General features: G+C 42.9%; 1 protein-coding gene across 2 annotated transcripts in view; it reads right to left on the bottom strand.

Moving 5' to 3' along the window:
* Positions 1 to 26611, bottom strand: part of GRID1 (glutamate ionotropic receptor delta type subunit 1) — a 677925-nt gene that overhangs the window by 106464 nt on the left and 544850 nt on the right. For both annotated transcript variants that reach the window (XM_044759934.2, XM_044759928.2), the window contains exons 9-12: positions 6615 to 6716; positions 4964 to 5161; positions 1460 to 1784; positions 127 to 265 (exon numbers count right to left, since the gene is read on the bottom strand). In XM_044759934.2, coding sequence (XP_044615869.1) covers positions 127 to 265; positions 1460 to 1784; positions 4964 to 5161; positions 6615 to 6716 — 764 coding nt within the window. The remainder of the gene's footprint in view (positions 1 to 126; positions 266 to 1459; positions 1785 to 4963; positions 5162 to 6614; positions 6717 to 26611) is intronic.

The raw sequence follows: 26611 nt of genomic DNA, 5'->3' as shown, positions 1-26611 counted from the left end.
AGCTCTTCATGCATCAAATTCAGATCAGGGATCTAAGCCCTGTCCTGCCCGGACAGGTTTGCATCAACTCTTTACAGCCTCTGAGCACTGAACGGTCCCAGATCTGGAAGGAGGAATGGATCTTACCTTATGGGGTTGTCCATCCTGGACACTGTGAGGAAAGCAGCCAGATTGGCTGTGTAGGAGGAGCACACGATGAGAGTGAAGAGCCACCAGCTGCCCATCACAATGCGCATGGCCATGGAGTTCACTGAGGACTCACCACCTGCAGGAGGCAAGCAAAATGGATTGGTCTCGGGCTTCTGCTCTCACGTTCTTCCCCATGTAAATGTCCCGCCCTGCAGCTGGGCATAGGGAGCCACTACTGGTGATGGGTTGGGGAACAGAGAAGTGACTGTCAGCTGGTTATGAGGGACTGTGACAATCCTGGGAAAGAATCCTAAGACCACCAATCTTGGAAAGAAATGGAGGACCACAAAATATGGAAAAGCCAGGACTGGCCTTTTAGTGATGTGATGTTTGTCAAAACACCAAAGATAGAGTTCTGAATATCAAAATTTGCCAGTTAGGAGGTTCTACCTCTCTGCTGAGAACTTCCTGGGCTGCAACCTGATGTGAGGTCCCTTTCCAATTTCAAATTCACATAGAGTAGTCTCAGGAATTCTGTAAATACAGAATAACCTCCTACCCGGAGGGTTCCTTAGCTTTCTTTTAAACCTCAGAAATAAGATGTACCATATCACTGTTACTAATATTCAGCCTTCACTAGATGACTTTTTTTCCCTAGGATTTTCAGAAATCATTGCATGTGACTTTCGGTCAGAAGCTGCCTCTCTGAGGCCAATTATTGCTCCTTAGTCCCTTATGTGGTATCGGAAGAAAGCTTTTCACTGACTCTTCTCATACAACCTCACAGAAGGTGACACATGTTTTGCCAGGTGCAAACAAGGCCAAGGCTCACATTAGGAACTTTGCAATTTGTCGTTTCTGGTCAAAATCGCATAATCCTTAACTCCCCAAGTGGTATTCAGACTTCTCAGGGATAGGAGACTGCATCTCAAGAATGGCTGGAGTACCGCGTAGATGATTACAAAACAGTCATGATTTTTTTTTTCCCATTATGACTTCAAATTTAAGCAAGATACAGTTTCATCTGACAACCCCACGTGCATAACAATCAATCTAATGTAGGAGGGGAGGAAAGTGCAAAGCAGAACTCTAATTTTATCTAAAGTGAAGAATCAGGATTGACGTTGAGCTCCTTGTTGTCATTTCATTTAATTTCAATCTGATATTACTCAGAGAGAAATGGGGTGCAGCACGATATGAGTACTGGCCTAGAGATTAAATAAAATTGCATTTAAAATGACTTTGGCAAAGTGCAAGTAAGAGCTTTGCCAATGGACAAGTTCTCCCGGGCCCCTGGGGATATTCCAATATCAAGAAACCAGGAAGGTACCTTGCTGTACAAAGGCTCCATAGACGATCCAGATGGCACTGTGCAAGGTGGCTGAAGTGGAGGGTCGGGGCTGGGCGGCATTCTGAGCCCTCACAGCCTGTATCCGGTTCAACACAAATATCAGCACGCCAACAACAGGGATGGCTGCCGCAATGCAGGCCCAGACCGCGAAATCAAAAGGAGCAAAAAGAGAGAAGATGCTGATTTTCTCCTCGGGCTTCTTGATTAGGATCCCCACCGAATAGTCCATGTACCGCTTGCTAAAGTCCACAACGCTCTCCCTCTCCGGGGTGATGGTGATGGCGGAGATGGCCAAGTCAGCTCTCTGAAAGGCAAACATCTTATCAGACGGCAGCCCTCAGCTTAATGCTGGGTTCTGCCCTGGGTCAAGGGCTGCCCCTCTGCCCTTTGAGTTGTTCTGGTCAAAGGAAATGGAGTTGAGAGTTGACACTCTGTGACCTCGAATATTGTAAGGAAAACCCAACACTAAGTTGTCTCTTATTACCTCGTTCACCTTACAAATTTCTCTCCCGAACCCTAAAAACTCCTCGAAACCTCTTCTGGAGAAGATAGAAAGCATCCTCATTCCTGTAAGAATTGCAGTTTTTCTTCACTCTCTTATTGTCCCCCTAGCAAACTTTAGCTGACGTCTTTCTTTTGCTGGTGTTCCCACCTCCACCGCACACACTAAGTCACTCCTGTTTTCTTGAGGCTCATCTGCATCTGTCCTATACTTTAGGGCCACAAGTACACTCCATTTCTCCATCAAGCTCTCCAAACTCCATTAGCTCACACTAACATCTCTCTTCTCAAAAATACTTGGGAAGTTACGTGGTGAGCTACACAACTACCTTGCATCTCATTAATGTATCAGTCCCTGATTGTTTTATATGCAAATTCTATGCAAGAGAGTGATATCCTCCAAGAAAAAAGGGGTTGTCTACTTCTTTTGATCTCCCACCACCTCTACCTCATGGTCCGCAGATATATGGGTCGATTCTTTGTACAGCAAAGCCAAGTCGTGAAGGGACTCTCTGGGCAGAGTGCACCATGTTCTCAAAAGTGCCTCCCAAGGATTTTGCTTTCCAAGATGGGCTTAATTTTAAAAATGGACAAAGATCTCTTTTAAGATGGAGGTAGACTGTGAGGACAAAGCTGCCAAGACTGGTGGAGGTAACGATCCTTATCCCTAGATGGATGATGGTGGGTAACAATGGGCCTGAAGTACCCGCTTCAACCACAAGAGCACTAGTGATCATCTCCATCTTGTATCTTGGGCCTCCAAGTAGGAGGCATCATCAGAACTAGAATTATTTCGAAATGGCCAATGGTGACAACGGATCCAACCTACATATTCAAACTGGGGAAACACACATAGAAGGATTTCATTAGGTTTAAATGTGGGCTAGTGGGGCAGATATGTTGATGTTCGGAACTGTGAAATCCAACAACATATCAAGGGTAAAGAGAAAAAATGTTGGAGGTGATGATGCCAGAGCTCTCCTCTTGTACTTGTCACATTCATTTGCATCTCTGGCTTTCACTTCTCAGAAACCTAAGATCCACAGATCTTTTTTTTTTAGGATTCAGAGAGTTTGGAGCATATTTAAGGATTGAGAAAGAGATTTAGTGGAGCAGAATAGGTTTAAAATATAGGATGGAGGGAAACTAATCTTTGAAGCCAGGTCCAGAGGAGGGAAAGGGAATCGCCTCATGACACAGGTGGAGAGGTGACCCATAACAGGAAGAAAAACACCCCTCCCTCTGAAACTGGAGGTGAGGGCCCATGTCTGCAGATGTGAATTTTATAGGACGTTGAAGTAGGATTTCATGCCTAGAAGTCTCCAGTTCTTTCTCTAATATAGGAGCACCATCTTTTTTTTTTTATTTTAATTGAGGATAGAAGATTATTAGGTCGCTTGAAGAGAAAGGCCAACTTTTAAAACAGTCTCTAAAGGACATAGCCAAGGGACCCAACTAAAGACAAGTTAAGGACCTCGGGCTGTCTGAAGGCCCAGCTGACATTGGAGGCCACACATTGTCTGTTCATCTGTCTGGACATGTTTATGACTTTCTTCTCTAATCGCCTGTAACAATCTGAATGTCACAGTCAGAGGGCAGATAATAGAATCGAGTCAGGGTTGGGGTGCAAGAACAAGTCAGAAACCGAAAATCACAGGAGATGAAGAGAACAGTGGTTTAAGGTTCAACCACAGGCGGCACACCAGGCAGGAAAGGATGCAGTCTCAGAAGGGCACAGAAACATTGGAGAAGGATGCATCTCAAAGACTTATGCTAAGTGGAGAGGGCCAGACGGGAAAGACTGCATATTGTATTATTCCATTTATATTAAATGTTCTCAGAAACACATCTACAGAGATAGAAAGTAGATTAATGGCTGCCTATGGCTGGGGTTGGGAATGGGATTAACTGTAAATGATATGAGAGATCTCTTTGGGGTGATGGAAGGCCTCTAAAAGTAGATTATGGTGATGGTCGCACAACTCAGTAGATGTATTAAAAAATCATTGAATTGTACATATGGAATGGGTGAATTTTATAGTATACAAATTATGCCACATTAAAGGTTTTCTTTTTAAGTTTAGGAGAAATCGGAGAAATTATAGGCCTTGTGTCTGCCTTTATGGGTATATAAAGCAAAGAACCTGTGTTTTAGGAGCAAAGGCCCAAAAGAGTCAGAAGGACAACAGGTTATAGTCTTGGAGTGGGACAATGACAGCAACGTGTATGATGTTAACAAGCTACATGGGTGTGGGTGCTGGAGTGGAGCACAAGCAAAGGTCACTGGAGGTGAGGAGGTCAAAGCACTGGGAGCCCAGGGTTGTTCTCAGGCATGTCACAAACATCAAGGTTGGTGGCAACGGTAGCACTGGAAAGGGAAGGCTTGTGTCAGATGCCATCATCATAAATGATTGTGAGGAAATGACCCAGAGGTTGTGGGGACACAGTGAGTTGGCCTCATGCGATGAATCTCAATGAGGACCCAAGTTCTATAGAAGGGAGGAAAAGTAATGATTTGAAATTAGTATGAGGAGCTGAAGAGCCTGCACACAGCAATGCAGACATACACACACACATGCACACACACATGCATACAGACCCCACTTACGCACCATGAGGGAGAGAATAAGCACTCACCAGGACCCGCCAAGAGAACCTGGTTCCTACTTCAGCTCAAATGTGGGGATGGTGTTCATGAAGAGTGTATTACAGAGCAGGCACAGTAGATAGATTTCAAAGACATGAGCGCAATGGGCACAGAAGGAAATCACAGAGGGTCAGGGATGGAGAAAATACAAGAGCAGAAATGGGTATAGTGGAGAGGGAGGGGATTGAGGAAAAGAAGGCCTTAGTGTAGGCAGAGTGGTAGCTGTGGTTGTTTAGCTGGTCCCATGCTTCCAACTGCATAATGGGCCAAACTTAGATATCACCCCGGAGGCAGAGTAGGGTGCCCCTCCCCATGGACCAGCTTTTGGGACCTACCTTGCTGATGAGCTCCCCGATCATTCCGTTCCAGGAGGTGTTATGGAGCTGGTGACCGTACCTGCCGTCAGGAGCCTGATAAATCTCATATTTGAAGCCCAGAGCCTTGGCCAGAGCGTCCAGGACATCAATGGAGAACCCTTTGTAGCGCTTGGGCTGTCCAAGGATGTTCTCAGCCACCATCACGAAAGGCTCTTCCTGAGGACAACAGAGTGAATGTTCTTCAATTAAATAACAGGTTCATTAACACCTATTTCCAGGGTGTTGTTGGAGAGACCAATCTGATGAATCGTAACTTTGGAACGTTTGCGGACATGTGCGTGTATTTACCCAATTTAGGCCTGGAGTCTGAACCTCTCTGCCCTTTGCTAAAGCAGCTCGTGGATGCTCAGGATACAGTGCATAGGAAGATCCCTCCAACCAGCATATAGATGGAGGAATGGAGATTTACCTGCCCTATGTCCCGTCATCCCAGGTTCTGTCCAGAACCCCATGTCCCAGAATAACATGGTTTTAGGTTTTCAATCCTTCATTTGCAACAATCTGGGCTCTGTCCTTAGGAAATGCCAGAATTCTTTGGGAGTCATATAAGAAATGTGAATACTTCTCATCTAGGATAATAAATGACAATAAAGCTCTGTGATATTAGACTGAGAAGACAGGAGCACATTTATCAGGTTGTACTAGAAAATAGTAGTGATTAATGGGCCAAGGTCATATCAGAAGTCAAAGGATAGGATAGAATTAAACCCCACAGCCCCCAAGTCCGAAGCCATGCCACGTTCACATTCACACATCTTGTGCTGTGTCACATGTGCTCCTATAGAGCATGCAGCCATCTAGAAAACACCTCAGCTTCCCCACCACAATCCTGTGAAACAGAACACAAAGGGGCCTTTTGGCAAATCGCCTGAGAAAATATATCTCATTAATTTAATTTCGAGGGGAAAGTAGGGTGTAATGCTTATTTGTGGTGTGCATATAGGGAACGCAGGAATACTGCTGCCAAAGGCTTCTTAGAGTAAAGGAGATGCCAGTGGCCTCTGGGACAGAGGGGAACATTGGGACCAGGTCTGACCCCCTAATAAGAGGTAAATCTAAAATGTCTTCTACAGTTCTAGAAAGGTGAAGAAGGAAATTGAAAGGAAGATGTTTCTGAGGTCTCTCAAAGATGCAAAAGTCTTTGATTCCAGGACAAGATGCAGAAAAATTGCAACAAGTCCTCTTCGTTATGAATTTTGTGTCACATGGGCCCATCGGTGGTGTTGGATACTGAGAGAATGTCCTCCGGCCTGCCTCTTTTGGGGACTCTGGCTATCAGCAAAGCTTTCCTAAAGTCAAGACCCTGTTTCCATCCCAGAGCAAGGAGAGCAGCTGTGCCAACTCTGGAGCTCTGCAGTGGATCTGGATCAGTGGTTCTTCTCCAGAGCAGCCCAGTGACTTCCCATGGATAGCCTCAGAGGTCTGGGGCAGAATCTCCAATCTTACTCTTCCTTCATTATTCACAAAACCATTTGAGTGAAAGGCTTTATGAAAACTCAAGCCACTACTCAAGGTCCCCGTCTCTCTGAACCCAGCACTAAACCAACAGGGAGAAACCTCTGACTCAAAGCCTGAAGAGTGACCCTCCCCAGTAGACCCATGATCCTACCAAGACAGTCACCACTTTGAGAGTCAGTCCTTGGAGGCGGCTGCCCGTGGGCCTCTCTTGCAGGCTGCCATTCAGGCCCTTCTCTGAGTCCCACGTCGCCAGCTGTGAAGGAAAAAGGGAGTGTGAGGGACAGAATGGGCACCTGTGCACACCTTAGGGACTCAGCTCCTAACCTGGGATCCTGAATCAGGGAGGTAGGGCCCAGGAGATCTCTGAGCTTCCCAGAGACCCAGAGCCATCTTAAAACCTTAGAAAGAATAAAAGTGCGACAGACAGAGTGCCATTTCCACCATCAGTTCATCAGGATCTTGAGCAGTTGCCGCATCCTTAAAATGAAACCAAGTGGTAAGAACTCGATTTTAGGATGAATATTTACGTCCAATTTTATTCCGTCCACCTACTGAGGTCATGCCACTGTGTCTCCACAAAGTGTCCTCTTTCTTTAATTACTCCTTTGACTTGCCCAGGCCAGAGGGCCCTGGAGTTCAGCCACTGCCACCATCAGGGCAGGATGAGGCTCAGCAGTGAGGCAAGTAACAGAGACCCAGCGCGCCCAGGTGCCTCCTGCAAGCAAAGTCGAGAGCTCACTGCCTGTCTTCACTGCAGTGCAAGCTTCATCATTTTCCCTGATATGCAGGCAGAGGCCAAGAACACACGTGCTCTGCATCTGCTCTAGCCTCCTGAGCCTGCAGGGTCTATCCAACGACCCTATGCATCCCTGATAGGCACCCTATGGCAGTTGAGGACACCCTATGCTGGCCCAGAAACAACGGGAGACACAGGCACTTTTGGGTCTGCTTCCCCACCCTGCATCCCTGCAGGGCGTGGGCAATAATGATGACAGCTTCATCGGATCAGTGATTCTCAACCATTAATCGGTGAGTTGTAAAACAACACAGATACTGGCCCCCTCTCAAGCCAATTTAACAGGATCTCAGCACTCGGGCATGAGGAACGTTAACACTTCCCCAGCCATTCTGGTTGAGAATCTCTGTTCTTCTAGGTCACTGGGCCTCTAACTTAGTTGCATGTTAGAATCTTTTAAGAGGGTTTTTAAAACAGATTGAAGGCTGGGCCCCACCTCCAGAGATTCTGATTAAATTGGTCGGTAGCAAGCTGGATTTGGAGATTTTAGCTCCCGGGGTGATTCTGACGCACAGCCAGGATTGTGAACCTCTGCTACAGATGAAAGCAGCGATCCTCGACCTGTGAAACGTACAAATCACCCCGGGATTTTGTGTGCACTTCCTGATTCTGGGCTGAGATTGCTCCTGTCTAACAAGCTCCCGGGTATGGCTGCTGCTGCTGCTCCGTGGACCACCATTTAAGCAGCATGGGGTTAAAGAATCAGACTGCCACAGACAGCATCTACTATTCCTCAGGGAAAACGTTCAAGACCGCTAGTTGAGCAGAGCAGAAAAACCACCCGTCTATGGAGAAGCGCCACCAGGTACCATAAAGGAGCTACAACAGCGCCTCTTATGGACACTGCGACTCCCCCAGCATTTCCCGTAGTCTTGACATCTGAGGCAGGGTCTCCACACTGAGCCTTGACTACGAGGCCACAGTTCCAGACTCTGTGGGACTATTCTCCCTGGAAGATACTACAACCCTGAGGCTGAAAGCAGGATCATCAGAATGAGATATGTGGTTCTAAAACCAGTTTAAAGGGAACCTGGAAACTCCAGCTGTCACTTCAGATACAATACCAACTAAGATCTGATCCATCCTAAACAATAGGATGCCCGGCAGTGATGAATGAATAATTTAGTTAAGAGCATGTACTCTGAGGAGCTCCCCACGGCCACCACTAATTGGGGGGGGGGGCACTGCAGTCAAGAGCAAAGTTAGCATCTATCCAGAGCCCTGCTGAAGAACATCAAAGAGATGGCACTCTTGGAACTGGCATAAAGAGAAGGAAAGCAAACAGCTCTTTCTGCACTGGGTCTCAGGAACTGCCACTGGGGCCCAGAATCAGTTCCTACAGCTGGACTAAAGTGCTGGTCAAAGGGACAAGAACAAACTCAGACAAAAGTTGTTGAGGTGTTGATTCCTTGCATTCTCTGGGACCTCCAAAAGGGACTCAAGGGACTTGTGATGTGTATTTGGGCTGCCTGCATCCCCATAACTGTTCAGCCCACTCTCCATCATTATCTTATGAAGCTGCAGAGGAAATGATCACCAGTGTCTTCCATGCTGGCCCTATGTCTGTGATCCAGCTGTGCTGTCTGGGTTTCTTACTTTGTCCCTGGGATCAAAACCATCTTTAGAAACTGTCTAGAGTCTCAGGCTCTTGCTTATTCTCATCCCAGGGCTTCCAACCTTGCCTTGAATGCCATATTCTCCTCTTGAAGATCAAGTTGCTATAACTGCTATAGATTTGGGAAAGAAGGCGGGAACTTGGGCGTGTGGAATTAGCATATGCACAAGTCGGTACACTTACGATCTAGTTGTGTTTCCACCACTCACCTGACTGACCCCAGACCGCACGTTTTACAGCACAGCGCTTGAAACACTGAAGGCAGTCAACAAACATTTGTTGAATAAATTTGACTTCACTGTGATTCCATTTTCTTATCTATAAAATGGAATAAAAATACCTTCCCTACCAACCGTGGTGAGGAGCTGTTCAAGGGAGAAAATCATTTTGAAATAACCTTCTATAAAATAACTTAATCATCACAAACTAAAGAATCAGGATATAAAACTATGTGTACAATATAACCTTAGTTATATTGTTTTTTTAAAAAAGATGGTGGTGGGGTCAGCCCAGAGGCATAATGGTTAAGTCCATGTGCTCCACTTCAGCGGCCTGGGGTTCGCAGGTTCAGATCCCAGGCGTGGACCTACATACCACTCATCAAGCCATGCTATGGCAGCATCTCACATACAAAATAGAGGAAGATTGGCACAGATGTTAGCTCAGGGACAATCTTCCTCACCAAAAAAGAAAAAAATGATGGTAAAAATGGGAGGAGATGTGTTAAAATGTAGTATGTGCATATATCTAGGTAGTGGAGTTATGAATAATCATTATTACTTCTGTATGCTCTCCTATGTTTTTAACAGGTTTTTCAGGTTTTTCACAGGAATGAAAATATGCTCTTGATAAAAATAACTAGCACAGGTGACTAAGCAAAATCCTGTCACACGCACTTGTGTGATTGAGGACGGAATGGAAGGGAGCAATCAGAGTCAAATTATCTGTCGGGTTGCCAAGGTCAATCTGAGAGTCGGAACCCAACAAATCAGTCCTCTGGCTGCAAGGAGCTGTAGCCGAGGGGTGCCCATCCCCTAGACGGGGCACATTAAGACCTCTCCAAGATGGGGTAGGGCCCACAAGCCTGTTGAGCTTGGAGACAGGGAAGTGGCCACTGATAAGGTCTGCCCCCATGGAGACAGGCAAGCTTTCTCCACTAAGGAAGAGGGACAGCAGCAAATCATGCTACTTACTACTCAAAAATCCTAAGGCAAGGCCATTTAAGTCAAAGTGCATCTTCATGAGAGGGAAAAAAACATCCTCCAAGTCTGTTGTTATTCCTATTTTTCTGTCTGCAAGTACTTAGGACTTAAAGGTTTTTATTTATTTTTTTGTTTTTTAATACAGACTTCTCTCTCCCTGGCCTTCGGGCATCCTGTACTCTAACAAAGAAAAAGGAATACTTCAAAGAGAAACCAAAATTCTGCCTTCAAACACATCAAAGCGCAACCATGTTCCAGGATCTGGGATCCTTTGAGCTGGGCAGGAAAGTTTATTATTCCCTCACATCAGCCAGGAGCCGAGCACCCCAGGCTGCGTGAATACCCATACTTCCACAAAGCCGTGTGCTCTTGCCCATATCTTCAGACCAGAGCAGTGACCTTCATCATTTCTGAATGAGGCCATCCCTCTGAGTACCTGATACATAAAACCAGACCAGAGAAAGGCACAGTCCAGAGGAAAGATCCCAATGGAATTTTTTTTTTTTAAATCCAATAAAGCCTTTCAATGGATTCCCAAACTTGCAGCCGGCCAAGGTTAGGGAAGACTACATCCTGCCTCCCACATGAATGTGCCTGATGCTCCCCGCTCAGAATGCCGAAGAAAAAGTCAATGAAAGCCAAATGAGGCTGATAGGCTTGAGAAATGGGAAGCCAGACAAACCTTTTACCCAAAGAAGTCCTGACACTTAGTCATGCAGCTGCAGACCATTTCATTTGTACAGAAGAGCTTCCACTCTGACTTCCCCTTGTATTTTGCAGACAGTATTTTGTTTATGGGATCAACGAATTTACAGCCACAGACACCCACTTTTGACAGCTGACCTGTCAAGATCAGTGCCTGAAAAACTAATTTCCAGCACTGTTAAACAAAACACAGACTGCCACTACTTGATAAGACAGCTACGGATTTCATTCACTGCTGCAAGCTGCTCTACCCAGACCAGAAGTGTGGATGGAGCCAGAGGTTACAGCACAACCATCACTTGGAAGGAGATATATGATCTCAAAATCTGATTATGACAAACAACTGTTCCAGAGATCAGCCAATTGGAGAATAAATTTCACACACCCTTGGTCTCAGGAAAATATATTTCCTGAGTCAATTGGGGTGTTCTTCATGCTAGTGTTTGAGGTGTGAGATGTGGGGATTTGGGACTTTGTGGCCCCGGCCTTAATAGCTGGAGGACTGTTAACCCTAAATGGGACAGGCCTCCTTTGGAAGACTGGGCTCTGTGGTGTTTAATCTGATTATAGAGGTTTCTTAAAGGGCTTTTCATGGGGAGGGTGGAAGGAGAAGGCAGGCGATCCAATTGCTTTACAGCTCAGAGACAGAATATGACCAATTTCATGTATAGAGCCTTGCCACTTCCTGGAGAGGGAGGGAGGGAAGGAAGATAGGTTTGCTTAACCCCAAATCTCATATTTAACTAGTATATCCAACAAGACAATAGATCAATAACCTATATTGTCACATTTCACAACTGAGTGAGCAATACTCTTGGTAAGTTTGTCTCAAGAGAGCCCTGGAAGCAGGAAGGGAAGTGTTGATGACCATGTCTGTCAGCCCTCACAGCCGTGGCTAGAGTCCCACGTGAGCTGTCTCCTCATCGACCAGTGATTGCCATCAGCTAAGCGCTGACATCCTCGGCGAGGATACGGGCATCAATAATGACAGCCACAGTGGTTTATCAGCATGTCAGTACATGGGCTTTCCTAAAATCATAAGCCCTCTATTACCTTTTGTTTCTTTGTCCATTTTTATTGGAAAATAAATGGGTTTGATGTGTGTTTCAAAGGATCACAGCCTTGGCTAGGGGTGGGATGAAGGAGGAACCCACATCTTGAATCAACTGGAATTGGAGCATTCAGCCAGAACTGATTTCAGACAGGCAATTGCACATTTTAAACTTCGGCTAAATGCAGGGACAACGTGTTTAGACGCAAACACAGCATCTTGGAAACAGAGTGTAAGCATCTGAGGGAAGAGTAGTAGTATTTGTATCCAGGGTTCCTGAAGTTAGGTCTAATCTGAGAAGTCATTTTGGGAATTCCAGTATATCAGGCCACTAAGGGCTGGCCTTGGAGAGGACAAACCACAGGAGACGACCATGGGGTCCAATATAGCCATCAAGAAAGAGACCAGGACCACTCTTGACCTCCAGATATGCTGCATAGGACAGGGGAGGGGACTCACTGTGAGACAGAGGAGAATGGAAAGTCTCAAGCCAGGAGTGTTTGCACAGGGAACTGAGCATTAGGTGAAAGTTGTACTCTCTTAAAACAAGCCCCAGCAGAACCTGGGCTAAAAGTCCAGACGGCAGAGCCATGAGAAACCGAAAGAAGAATGCAATAGGCCGGAGAGATCTCACATATGGGGGCCTCGTGAAAGGCCTTTAGCAAGGAGGAGAGAAAGATACTGCCCTAGTGGTGTTAGAGAAGAGGACGAGGAATATTAGCAGAAGTGCCACTGACCTTGGCAACCAGGTCATTCATGACAGAGACCATGGCCATGCCCAAACTCTAGCCCCTACTATCTGAAAGTCCAGGGCACAGAGGGCTCCCGGAGCCCACACTGACCCACTCTAGTGGTGCCAGCAATGGAGTCTTTCTGTCCCGTTAACAGTGGGGATGGAGGCAATTCCACTTCTGCTCAAGATATAGAAAGCAGCAAGATGGTGTTGCTCTCGTAACAGGCAAATGAAAAGTCCGATAATCAGCAAAACTATATTTAAAAAAACATTAGCCTCTAAGAGACCTGAGGTCACAAGACCATCTAGTAAACTGAATTTCAAAGGATGAGAAGCCCTTCCAAGGAGAGACAGGACACAAGAAACGTTTCACCTTTGGCAGATAATGAAACAAAAGAGGTCGTATTTATAAGACTGGGTAAGGAGAAAAAAACCTGAAATTTTTCCAACTTCTTAAAGACCAAGTATGGGCCAGCATGACAGTGAGCTCCTCAGGAGCCCAGACACAAGGGAGGCCATATCCACTCACCAGCTTCTTCCACCAAGCCTCCACTGGGTGGAGTGAAAGGAAGAAAAACCAAAAAGAGTATCCAAAAGTTATGGAACAATATCAGATAGAAGCGTATCTGATATAGGACTTGTATCCAGAATATGTGAAGAAACCTCGCAATTCAATGAAAAGAAGACCAACAACTCAGTTTTTGAAAACAGAGAAAGGACTTATTTTTCCAAAGACTACATGTGAATGGATAATATGCACACGAAACATACACTGACCATACCACCCAGCAAGTCCATCCTAGTCATTCACCCAAGGGAAATATAAAATATGTCCAAACAAAAGTTGGCATGTGGCTGTTTGTAGAAGCATTATTCATAATAGCCCCTAAAGGGAAACACTGCAAATGTTGATCATGGTGACCGGTGAATGGATAAACAAAGTGGGGTGTATTGATACAATGGAGCGCTACTCAGCAATAAAAACAAGCTACTGACACGTGCCACAGCATAGGTGAAGCTCAAAGGCGTTGCACTAAGAGAATGAAGCCAGACACAAAAGGCCACATACTTTATGATTCCACTTATAAGACTTTCATGAAAAGGCAACATTATAGGTCCTGAAAAAAGATCAGTGGTTGCCTAGGGCCAGGAACGAGAAGAGAGTATCGAACGCAAAGAGGAAGGAAGGCTATTTGCGGGTAAAAGAAGTGTTCTATATTTTGAGTGTTGGGGTGATTATACTACTGTATACATTTGTCAGAGCTGATCAAACTCTGAATGCCTAAAATGGGTGAATTTATTGCAGATAACTGCATCTAAGTAAAAGCTAACTTGTTTTATACACCCATCACACACACATGCACAAACACATTGATAGTGATTTGGAAAAGGATGAAGCCACATCCCAGAGAGGTGGGACCGTGGCACTAACCTATCATGTGACCCAATTATGACCCTCTGGCAAGGATAGAGAGAGGAGAGGAATCCCAAAATAACACAATGACCGGTATTAGTACACTCACATCATCCTGCCTGAGCTAGCTGGAGCTAAGTGGGTATCAAGTGGCCAAGAAATTATTTATCAATCTAGAAGAATTTAATGCATCTTTGTAAAAGTTTAAGAAGAACATAAGTGCAGTTTTACCTTCAAATAGTTCCTTAGCATGTGCAGGAAAAAATAGATCACATAACATTACATGTAGTTTGCTCCAACTTCTTTTAACACCTTTCTTCTTGTGAGATGCTGCACATGCAAGCCCAAGACAAAAAGGTAGTTATAAGTGGTTATTTCTGGCATTAGGTAGAGTGATGGGATTATAGAGAATGTCCATCTCTTGCACTATACAATCCAAACTTTATCAAAGTTTGAATTGTTTTACAAAGAGGAAGCATTGCTTCTGTAATCAGAAGAAAAACAACAAAGCTACTTTCACGTTGAAAAGGCATTGCGATCTAGCTGATAACTGTAATGTTGATCTTGTATCTCTCTCTAATTGACTTAGGTGTATTGGTTTTGTCTCTCTAAATAAACTGCAAGTTCTAGCAAAGGCAGTTCTGCAGTGAGAGAAGCCAGGCTGGAATTCTGTTTCTTCTACTCATGTGCTGGGGGGCCTCTGCTAAGTTACATGAATTGGTCATATTCTTTCTCTGGGCTCAAGTGCATTCTTCTGTTATTAGTTACTAATAGACATTAGTCAGTGTTATTGACAACACTTTCTTATTCTCAAGTCTCTACTATGCTCAGGACCACACTAGCAGCTTAAGAAATTCTTGCTAAATCAAAACTACAATGAGGTATCACCTCACTCCAGTCAGAATGGCTATAATTAACAGGACAGGGAACAATAAGTGTTGGAGAGGAAGTAGAGAGAAGGGAACCTTCATACACTGCTGGTGGGAGTCAAACTGGTGCAGCCACTATGGAAAACAAGATGGAGATTCCTCAAAAAAAGGAAGAATAGAAAACTACAATATGATCTACCTATTCCACTGCTGGGTATTTATCCAAAGAACATGAAAACATGAATGCATAAAGATACATTCACCCCTATTTTCATTGCAGCATTATTCACAATAGCCAAGACTTAGAAGCAACCTAGGTGCCCATCAAGGGATGAATGGATAAAGAAGATGTGGTATATATACACAATGGAATGCTACTCAGCCATAAGAAATGATGAAATCCAACCATTTGTGACAACATGGATGGACCTTGAGGGTATTATGCTGAGTGAAATAAGTCAGAGGGAGAAATTCAAATACCATATGATATCACTCATAAATAGAAGACAAAAACAATGACAAACAAATACATTGAAACAGAGATTGGATTGGTGGTTACCAGAGAGGAAGGGGGGAGGGAGGAGGGTGAGAGGGGTGATTAGTTACGTGTGCGGTGATGGATGGTAATTAGTCTTTGGGTGGCGAACATGATGTAATCTACACAGAAATCGAAATATACAATGATGTACACCTGAAGTTTATATAATGCTATAAACCAATGTTACCACAATTAAAAAAAAAGAGGATGAACTGAGAAAAATGCAAGTAAAAAAAGAAAGAAATTCTTGCTAGTTTGAATTGACTACAGTGAATGGCACTGTACACATTATATAAACTATACATCAGTCTGAAGTCTGACAAGACACCTTCTGACTGCCAGCACCATAAGTCCTTGTGTTGAAAAAAGCAGCAGGTGTCTCTCATCACACTCCTCCAAACTCTGGGCCATCTCCTCTGCCTAGAACATTCTCCTCTTCCTTTGTTATCTGACTCCTAGTTATCCCTTGAAGGTCAACCTAGAGATCCTTCCTGGCACCTTACAACAAGACCACCACCCTTTGGAAATCCCATAACACTCTAGCCTTGACCCTGTTGGAAATGCTTTTCACAACATGTTAAAATTCCACGTCTCTCTCTTCGTGAATTTGCTACATATATGCTTAAAAGAGATCTTTTAAGGCAGGGACTATTTCTTCTTCATTTTGACTCACTCAATAAAATTTTATTAGGAAAATTAATAAAATTTATCATCCCCCGGGCATTTGCTCATTAACTGGCTGGAATTTCATCCTTTTTCTCAAACTCTAGCTCTCAGCTTATGTCCCATATCTGAAGCTCTGTAAAAGGCTTTCTCATGTAGCACTGACTTATTTATAATGATTGAAAGTGCCTGGGCTGGATTTACTCTTTTGTATGATTTTGTTTTACAAACTTACTTTAAAACTTCTAGTCAGGGCCAGCCCTGTGGCTGAGTGGTTAAGTTCACAGGCTCTGCTTCAGTGGCCCGGGGTTTCGCTGGTTCAGATCCTGGGTATGGACCCAGCAGTGCTCATCAGGCCATGCTGAAGCAGCATCCCACATGGCACTACTAGACGGATCTACAACTAGAATATACAACTATGTACTGGGGGACTTTTGGGAGAAGAATAAAAAAAAAGAAAAATCAAAGATTGGCAACAGATGTTAGCTCAGGGCCAATCTTTAAAAAAAAAGATTTCTAGTCATGGAAAAGTGTTAGTAAAATGAATGATTCAAAAAACATTTTAAAAATCTTACTTTTTATGTCTTTACCTCTAGACTCCTGTTACACAAAGTGTAGTCTGTGGACCAGGGCATCACATCACCTGGGAACTTGTTTAAATCAAAGAATCTTGGCCCCATCCCATGTCTATTGGGTCAGTGTCTGCATTTTCACAAGATTCCCAAGTCACGCACGGGCACAGTAAAGTTTGAGAAACACAGTTTCTACATCATGCCACCATCATTTCTTGCCTAGAATCTTTATCAGATGCTTCACTTATCTCTCAATTTCTCTTTTATCTACCTCTTATCTAATCTCCACCCAGCAGCCAGAGTTTTCTTTCTTTTTCTTTTTTAAGAAAATTGTTTTATTTCACTCTCCTTCTTAAAATTCTCAGTGGTTTTCTGTTAAAAATGGATTAAAAAGCATATATCCTTCTCATGGCCCATAAGACTCTCTAAGACCTGGCCCACGCCTGACCTTCAACCCCACCTCATGCCACACTTTCCAGCTTGCTCTCCACATCCCATCAACATGGGCCATTTGTCAATTACTCTCTCAAGCCAAGGTCTTTCCTGCCTCAGGAACCTTGTGTATACCCTTCGCTTTCCTGATAATTCTTATCTCTGTCCTTCACATCCCATGCTTGGCTCTTTTTCCTTTGGCAGGTCTTACCTGTTGAGTCATCATCGTGATAAAGCCTACAGATCACTCTTCCTAAGGATTCAATATTCCCCAGCACAGGACTTAGTTTTCTTTGGCGCTCTCAAATATTGTAATTGTTAAGGCCACCCTCCATGATAGAAGTTTTTTCTTTCTATCTGTTTTGCTGTTTGTCTGTTTTGCTCATATACTCAACATAGGATACAATTTCTGGAATATAGCACGCACTTAACAAGTATTTGTTGTATAAACAAATTAATGAACTAATCCAGGGGTCAGAAAACTTTTCCATAAAGGGCCAGACAGTAAATTATTTAGGCTTCTTGGGCCATCTGGTCTCTGTGCTTAACTACTCAATGAATGTGCCTGGGTTCTAATAAACTCTACTTACAAAATAAGTGACAAGCTGGATTTGGCCCAAAAGGCATAGTTTGCTGATCCTAATAGTTGATACCTTTATTTCTATTGTTCCCTCTGTCTAGAATGTTTTCCCCTCCAACTGAACTTTTCAAAACACTACTCTTCTCTCAAGGTTTAATTTGTCATTTTTAAAAACCATTTAATTATGTTTTCAGGAAACCTCATCACATCCATCCAACCAGAAGCAACAGCATCTCCTGCATCCTTAAAGCATTATGCTCACTCCTTTTTCATGGCACTGAACACATTCAGATTTCCCTGACAATTCCTGCAGCAGATTATATTTTCTAAAGATGGTTGTGATGATATTTCCCAGCCTAGATGCTCTTCTATAAGGTGATTTCACCACCCCCTATCAAGAAACCCAGTTTAATTCCCCTCTCTCTTAAAATCTGGTCTAAATCTGATGCTGCATGTTTTCAAGTCAAAGTTGAAAAAAGCCATGAAGCTTCTGCTTGACCCTTGGGATGCTCACTCTAGGACAAGGCTTTTCAACCTTGATATCAATGACATTTAGGGCCAGAGAGTTCTTTGTTGAGGGAGACTGTCCTGTGCATTGTAGGATGTTTAGCAGCATCCCTGACTCTACCAACTAGATGCAGGTAGCATCCCCTCCTCCAGTGTGGCAACCAAAAATATCTCCAGACATTGCCAAATATCCCCTGGGGGACAGAATCACCTCCCTTTTAGAACCATTTATCCAGGAGAAGCCAGCTGCCATTTAAGAAGTTCAACAGCCCTGAGACCACCACGCTGGAAAAATCACATGTACATATTCTGGTTGATAGTCCCAGATGAATCCAGCCTTCTAGCCACTTCTGCCAAAGCACTAGACCTGTGAGTGAAGCTACCTTGGGCTCTTAAGATCAGCCCACCAGCCAGCTGTGTGCCATCAATGATCTCAGTTAATGTCAAAAGAAGCACCAAGCCAATCTCAGACCAAATTTCTGACATGGAGAATACATGAGATATAATAAAACTGTTGTTTATCATAGCAAATTTTGTGATGTTTGTTATATAGTAGTACAGAAGTGTGCTGGCAGTATAAAGAAAATTTAAAATAGGTGGAATGGGCTTTGGGACTGTGCAGCAAGGGGAACCCAGAAGGACCTCAAAGAGACTTTTAATGCAAGCAAAATGGTTCTCAAGGAGACTGGCTGTGAGAGTTTAAAGGAAAGTGAAGAAAACATTACTGCAAGCAAGAGGAAAGGGTACCCTTGTTGTGTAGCGGCAGAAAATTTAGCAAAACTGTCACCAGCAGTAACACAGAAAACAGAAAATCTACTTAATAAATGGATGGATTGGCTAAGAAAGTGTCCAGCAGAATTTGAAGTATGTTTTGTTTTCTCTTAGCTGTGTACTACAACATAAGCATAGATGCATAGATAGTTTACAGATGAGCTAAAGAAGAAATCTGTTTTCAAGTAAAATTCAGAGAACATATAGAGAAGCTATGATTTGTTAGATCCAAAAGTAAAACTATTTCTCCCCCTGCCTCTTCTAGCAGACAACTCCAAAATAACAGAGGTTCTGGATTCATAGATCAAATCCCACAGGCTACCCCAAAAACGTCGACCCATGGAATCAAGGCTGTGACTGTAAAATCCTTTCTCAAGATCTCAGAAATACTCAAGGTAGTGTCTCATCAACCTTTCAAAGAAACAAATGGCTTTCTACAATCTGAAAGCTGTGTGTCACAGACCCTCTGTTAGACAACAGAGCCTCGGGGCCGGCCTGGTGGCCCAGCAGTTATGTGCGCACATTCCACTTCGGCAGCCCGGGGTTCGCCGGTTCAGATCCCGGGTGCGGACATGGCACGACTTGGCAACCCACGCTATGGTAGGCGTCCCACATATAAAGTAGAGGAAGATAGGCACAGATGTTAGTTCAGGGCCAGTGTTCCTCAGAAAAAAGGGGAGTATTGGCAGATGTCAGCTCAGGGCTAATCTTCCTCAAAAAAAAAAAAAACCTTTAAAAAAAAAAAGACAACAGAACTTCGAAAACTCCACAGCAACCTGTTAGGGAGCGCAAGGTAGAGAAGAGCCCATCTAAAAGAGATTTGTAGGTTTCGTTTTCACCTAATGTGGTGAACAACCAACAAACTTTAAAAATCCACACAATTTTTAAAAGAATTATAATGACTGAAGCACAGCCAGGTTAGCCTAACTGGGATGGAAAGAATGCAAAATGAAAAGAGACTTAGATCTCTGAAGTTCTATGGGCAGGAAGCAGCTAAGGAAACTCTTCAGTTGTAATCAGAGTACACATTTTTACAGAAAAGCAAAGATGACTTAGAAGGCAGAACCAAGAGCTCAGAGGATGGATCAGACAGAGAATCATTCCCAGGAAGCAGCAACAGGCCCTAATCAAGGAGCTAAAGACAGCCCAGGTGGATATCAGAATTTCTATGGACCAGCATTAACTATGTGCCTCCTGTCTTATGGAGGGAAACGTTTATTGCAGTTATCCTGTCACTGTCTTACCTTTATATACTGAATTCAAGGAGATCAGATAACTTGGGTCTTTGGATTGAGGTCTTCAGACTGAGAGGAACCAGACTTGGAAGATGTAATCAAGCATCTGTACCCAAGGAGCCTCAGACTCATCTTGACCTGATTTAGATAATAAGATCCTAGACTTTGTGTCAATGCCAAAATGGAGCAAGACTCTGGGGTCCTTGAGGGAAAGAATGAGAATATTTTTCATTGGGAAGGGGTATGGATCATTGTGGCCAGAGGAAGGACTGAATCTTTTAGATCGTATCTTCTGAGAGTAGCAACAACATTATCTATCTCATATACTCTTCCAGAACATAGCCTTGCCACTTCCTTATCAACATGTGGAACCTAACCCTTCTCCTCTCCATTAAATCTTAACTGGTTCCACTTGGAATTTATCAATTGTGGTGGAAGTGACACTATGTGAACTCTGAGGCTGCATTCTAAATGGCCATGCAACATCTACTTGGTTCTATTGTGACACTTGCTCTGGGGGAAGCCAGCCATCATGTAAGAAATCCAACAGCCTTAAGATTACCATGTTGAAGAGGCCACATACAGGTGTCTTGGTATATAGTTCCAGATGAGCTCAGCCTTCCATCACCCCTGCAAGGTGCCAGACATGCAAGTGAAGCCCTCTTGAACTCCCCAAGCCAGCCCATCTGCCAAGTGAGTACCACAAAGTGATCTCAGTTGATGCCACAAGGAGCAAAACGTCACCCAGGTAAGCTCTGCTCAAAGTCTGACCTGCAGAATCTCTGAAATATGACAAAATGATTATTGTTTTAAGCCACTAAATTTTGGGGTAGTTTGTCAGCATCAACAATAACAGCTTCCCATGCATTTGTCCTTGTGCTCATCTTAAAGGCATGAGCTGGTTCATTCCTCTCTGTGTTCTCACAGCATCTAATAGGCAGACCGACAGCACACAATAGGGAGATTTGTTTATATTATACAAAGCATTGTCACACACTACATCTCATTTGAGTGCCACCAACGTTATGTGAGTTAAGTTGAACAGGATTTATTGTGCTCAATTTTGCAGGTGGAGAAACTGAACCTCAGAGAGGATGTGTGACTTGCTGAGTGTCTATTAAATCATTTAGGGAAGCTTTCAACTCACGACGTCGGAATCCCAGTCCACTGGACTTTCCTTCTAAAATGTTTCTGGACACAGTAGGGTCTGCATAAGCATTTATTTACATCACAAAGGGAGAAAGAAAGGATGAACGCCCCCACGGCTGTTAATTTCCATGGTAATGGAATCTCATCTGGACTCTAGAGCTACTGAAGAGGCGCAGAACCAAGAGACACTTAAGGGCAGCATTCTCCCGACATTTTACTTGACATTCAGGAACCAGATCATTACACTGGTGCACCCTGGAAACCTCACAGGTCTCAGACCTTCTTCTTCCTGTCCCTTCCTCTCAGCTCCACAATTTAGAGGTCTCTCCAATGCACAGATGGCAAACACTCTCATTCCCTTCAACACCAGAGTCAAACAATTATCATTACCCAAACAGGGTGACAATAAGAGGGCTAAATCCTACCCCTGAAAATGATTAGTATATAAAACCTGGGCATGATACTAGGAAATAGAAACCAAGAAGTGGTGATTTTGAAACCACTTCAAGTTAAGGAGGATAGTAAAAGCCTTGAGCTCAGATAATCTGGTTACAGAGACAGTGTAGGAGGAGAAAGATAGTTTTTCCCATTTCTAATTTCCCCCTTCACAGTCTATAATCAGAAGGTAAATGATATTTGCTTCCAGTACCAGTGATCCTTCTTTAGATTATACACGTAATTCAGATCTGAAAATAGCCATCTGAAATCATGAAAATAAAGCATCTTTATTTCTACAACAGTAAAAATAGAAAATAATCAGGACGCTACTTTGTAAGGTTTGCAGAGAGCTCTGCCTCTGATGAGCTTTAAGTCCGTGTGCAGGGAAATAAGGCGCAGGAGTAAAGGGTATCTGGCCATCTTGACCGTGTGCCTCTGAAGGTTGGCACCTGTGAGTATCTGCCTCTTTGTAGCCTGGAGAGACCCCGGGCTCAGAGCAAATACTCGGTAGGGAGATTTGTAACTCAACTGAAATGAATGGAATGGTAGAATGAGTTTGGACAGAGTTGAATTTGAACCCTACCTCAGTCACATGCAAATTAGGACCATGAGCAAGCTACTTAACCCTTTTTAGCCTCAAAATTTGCTTTTTAAAAAAGAGAACATAATAGCATTGATGGCAGGTTCTTGTGAGTTTTAAAATCCACAAATGTTCTGATCACTTCTAAATTTATCTTAGTATATCAGATTTGGTCCCTGGTCCAGATTCCACTGTTCAGGTTCCAACGTGGCATCTCCGTTTCAGCACCTAATAAACAATGCAGAGTCAAAAATATCCAAAATATAACTTTTGATCCCCAAACACACATCACACACGAATCTTTTATTTTCTTCCTCATCTCAGTTACAAGCACCATCATTCCACCTAGCTGCTTAAGCCAAAGATGTCAGAGTCATCCTTGATTTCACCTTTCACAGAAAAGTCACCTGCTTTTGATTCTACTTCTGAAATATAGCCTGAAACTGAACCATCTCTATTGCTGCCCCCCCAGATCCCAGCCACCATTATCATTTAGATCATTGAAACTGCTTTGTAACCAGACTCCCTATTATTACTATTTCCATGCCAGGCTCATGTGGTCAAAGGCAGTTACAGTCATCACATATCAACATTTTCCCCTATTTCCTTAGCCTCATTTCAGTGATATTGGGTCACCTCTAGGGAATATCTTCTCCATGCAGTGACTCAGGGATCCAGGCAACATCTCTCCCGTGACTTTTCCCTAACATGAAATCTCCACAGCACTAAAGAAGAGACAGCAAGATAAGCACACACACTTTCATGAGCTCTGGACCAAAAATAAGAATCCTTTCTGCAAACATCCCCATTTGTTAGAACTCAGGCACATGGCCTCCTGACTAGCAGGTGACTTGTATGTGGGAAGTGAAATCAAGGATGACTCGGAAATCTTTGGCTTAAGAAACTGTGGGAACAAGAAATAAATTTTTATAATATTAAGCCTCTGACAATAGCATAGTCTAGACTATCCTGACCATACTCCTTCCTCCTTGCAGCAGGCAGAGTGACATTTCAGAAACATAAATGATTTCACATCACTCCTTCATTTAAAAGGCTCACTTTGCTCCCAATTAAAATAAGATTCAAACTCCTAAGCATGACCTACAACATCCTCCATGATCTGATTTCTGCTTGGCTCTCTAATAACATCATGTTGCTTCCTCCTAGTTATCTAAAACAGCCACGTGGGCCTTCTTTCTGTGCTTCAGACATTTCACAGCTGTTCCTAGTTTAGAGTCTTTGTACACGTTCTTCTTCTAGAAACATTTTTACCCTAGAACTATTCTGAGCTGGCTTCTGAGCATCGGTCAGTCCTCATTTTCTCTGAAGGGACTTCTTGTTAATCCTAAGTAGACTTCCCTAGGTCCGTTTCCATCCCACTTTCCTGTCTCATTTCTGAATAGTATGGTTACAGGATTATATAATGTTATCCAACTTACTTTATCATTTAATTGCTAAAATCTTTATAAGTGTATAGTTTATCTCCCCTCACTGGAATATGAGTTACATGAGGACAGAATATTTTTTGACCCATTTTCAGTAGTACCCTCAGGACTTATTAAAATGCCTGACACAGAGCAGGCACTGAATAAGAGCTGATGATTATTACTATCACTATCACAAAAAATGCAGAGATGCATGCCTATTTTTATAGTTAGCTGAATTCCAACAGCAATGCTATCCCAGTGCAGCCAGTTGACTGAGCTGTGGATCCAGAAGAATCCTAATATAAGATCATATGACACTGCCCCTCACCCAAAATTCGGAGAAGATTCAGCTATGCTCAGAAGTGCAAGACTGTTTTGACCCATTACAGGTAAAAATGTGGGCATCTGATCATCCGTCACGATTGATTGAAAGGTATGATAGTCTGTGTCCAGAACAGGGCATCTGCCCAGGCCTCATAGAAAGAATGCCTTGAAACATAAAACATTTGTAAAAATTCAAAAGAAAGCCAGTCAGTAATTACATAAAAAAAAAAATTCCTCAAAAGAGAATACGCTATTACCTAACAAGCATGGAAATATGTTCAATATAATAACATAAGAAGATAAGTTGTAGTGATATTCTGTTTCTTACTCATAAAAAATTTTTTTAAGTAAAATGCCTAGTGACGATAAGTGAAATAAACACAATCATGATACAGGGTAAATTAACACTCTGTGGAGGGTACTTAGCAGTATGCTTCAAGAGCCTAACAAATATACCTCTTGACCACTCATTTCAATTCTGGGGGACTATCATAGAGAAGGAATTCTATATATTAATGACAAAAACAAAAATTATCCACAAAAGATGATCATCAGAGAACTAAACATAATGGTGAAACAAACAAAAAAGAAAAGTACTTTAAAATCCAATAATATGAGAATTGGTCATTAGTTATGGTCCACCCCTAGATATAATACTATGCAGCGCTAAAAATGATTATTAGAGATTGTAATAACATTAGAAAACATCATGACCCTAAATATTGGGTAGTAATCATCAGAAGGGGAATCTTGTAATCACTGAAGAAATATTTAGTCAGCAGAAATAGACTGTTGTGTTGGTAGATTGAAGGGAGGCCCTGGGAGAAAAGGACACGAGCTGAGGGAGACTCTGGGTGTTTACATTCTTATAGTCTCAAGAGAAAAGGGAGCCAAGAGAGGATCAGACGCCAACTAAATGGAGCAGAAAGTCTGGCTAAGTGTGAAGTGCAGAAGCACCTCTCTTGGTTGCCCTGGTTACAGGTCTCCTTCTCTTGGTAATGATATTATAAAGGCACCCAGTCACATGCAAATGAAGTGAGCAGATATTAGGGAAGAGCAGGGTTGATTCTATGCAGCCCTGTCTTGCAGGTCTGGGGAAGAGTTTTGGAAAGGTTTGTGCAGGAGATAAAAGGGGACATTAAGAAGAGACAATGTCACATTCAAAACAAGAACGTGCTGTTGTTGAAAGCTTGAGAACAACAGATCTGCCGTCCCTCCCACCAAGGTGGTCCCATAATCAGTGAGTCCACAGGTTGTCATCTGTTCAGTCTGATGCCTTTTGTTATATGGGAGAAGAAACCTCAGGCAAAAAATGGTAGCACTCAATCCCCTCAGTGGCTTTTGGGGGTCAGTATAGGTAAAAGGTGGGGAATCGAGATTGCATGATTTTAAAAAGAAACAAAAAAGATAAGTATACATCCTTATTACAACATATATATATATATTTTATTTTATATTTATTATATCATTTATGTATGCATATTTATATTATGCATATGGTATGTAGTATGGAATCTATAATAGATAGATGGATACAGAAGTTAATAATGATTTCTTCAAGTAATGAAAATTATTGCTGAATTCCTTCCTTTAAAATTCAATGCCTTTCAAAAACTTTCTATAATGAGCCTGGCTTGCTTTTATAATGAAAAAAATAAATTGTAATTTTAAATGAAGTCATGCTTTTATGCAAGAAGGCACAGTGTTCACTGGCAGAGCAGCCCAAGAGTAGTGCCATGTTAGGGACCAGCTGAAAGCAATCGTCCCCACATTTATGCCAGTCAGTCTTCTCTGACTGGCCAGGGCAGAGTCACATCAGCCTTCCCAAAGTGGCCTTTCTTTAATCCACATTCTTTAATGAAGCTTGGAATAGACAAACTGCAGAAAGAGTCGATGTGCCCCTTGAGTGCATCTTTATGATCCCTGTAATTGGTACAAGACCAGAGCACACACAATGCCAGCCCTCAGGCCCTTTATGAGTGAGAATTGGTGGGAAACATGCCCACGCTCTTGAAAGCCCACTCCAAATGGAGAAAAGTCCAGAAATCCTGACCTTCACCCGCAGGGTGAGGGTGAGACTTGTCTGATCACCTTTTCCAAAGGTAGGAGGGCCTTGGAGGTGACCTCAGCCATGGTGTCCACATTTCCTGGATACTACTCCTTCAGTGAGAGAATGTTAACCTTCAAAACAATATACGACTGCTTATTTATGATGTATCTATGTGAAATATTTATGATATGATACATCTCATACATATCATATGTATAATATCTGTACTAACATATTGTACTAACATATTGCATATATTACAAAATATTTATAAAGTGGAATTTTACAAGTGGAGATACAGATGCAATGAATTATTGTTAAAGATCTTAGACTTGATAGACCATATTATCATTAAGGAATATTTCAAGACACAATATACACTTAGGATGTGGTTCATTATTAACCACTATAAACTAAATTTGATATCTTAAATAGTTCTGTTGATAAGCTGGAACTTTTTCCACTAGCTTCCTGTAATATCAGAATGCATTGTTGTT

The sequence above is a fragment of the Equus asinus genome, chromosome 2 (assembly GCF_041296235.1).
Source record: "Equus asinus isolate D_3611 breed Donkey chromosome 2, EquAss-T2T_v2, whole genome shotgun sequence".
Taxonomy (NCBI): Eukaryota; Metazoa; Chordata; class Mammalia; order Perissodactyla; family Equidae; genus Equus; species Equus asinus.
The sequence above is the reverse complement of the archived record's forward strand: the minus strand, read 5'-3'. Positions and strand labels throughout refer to the sequence as shown.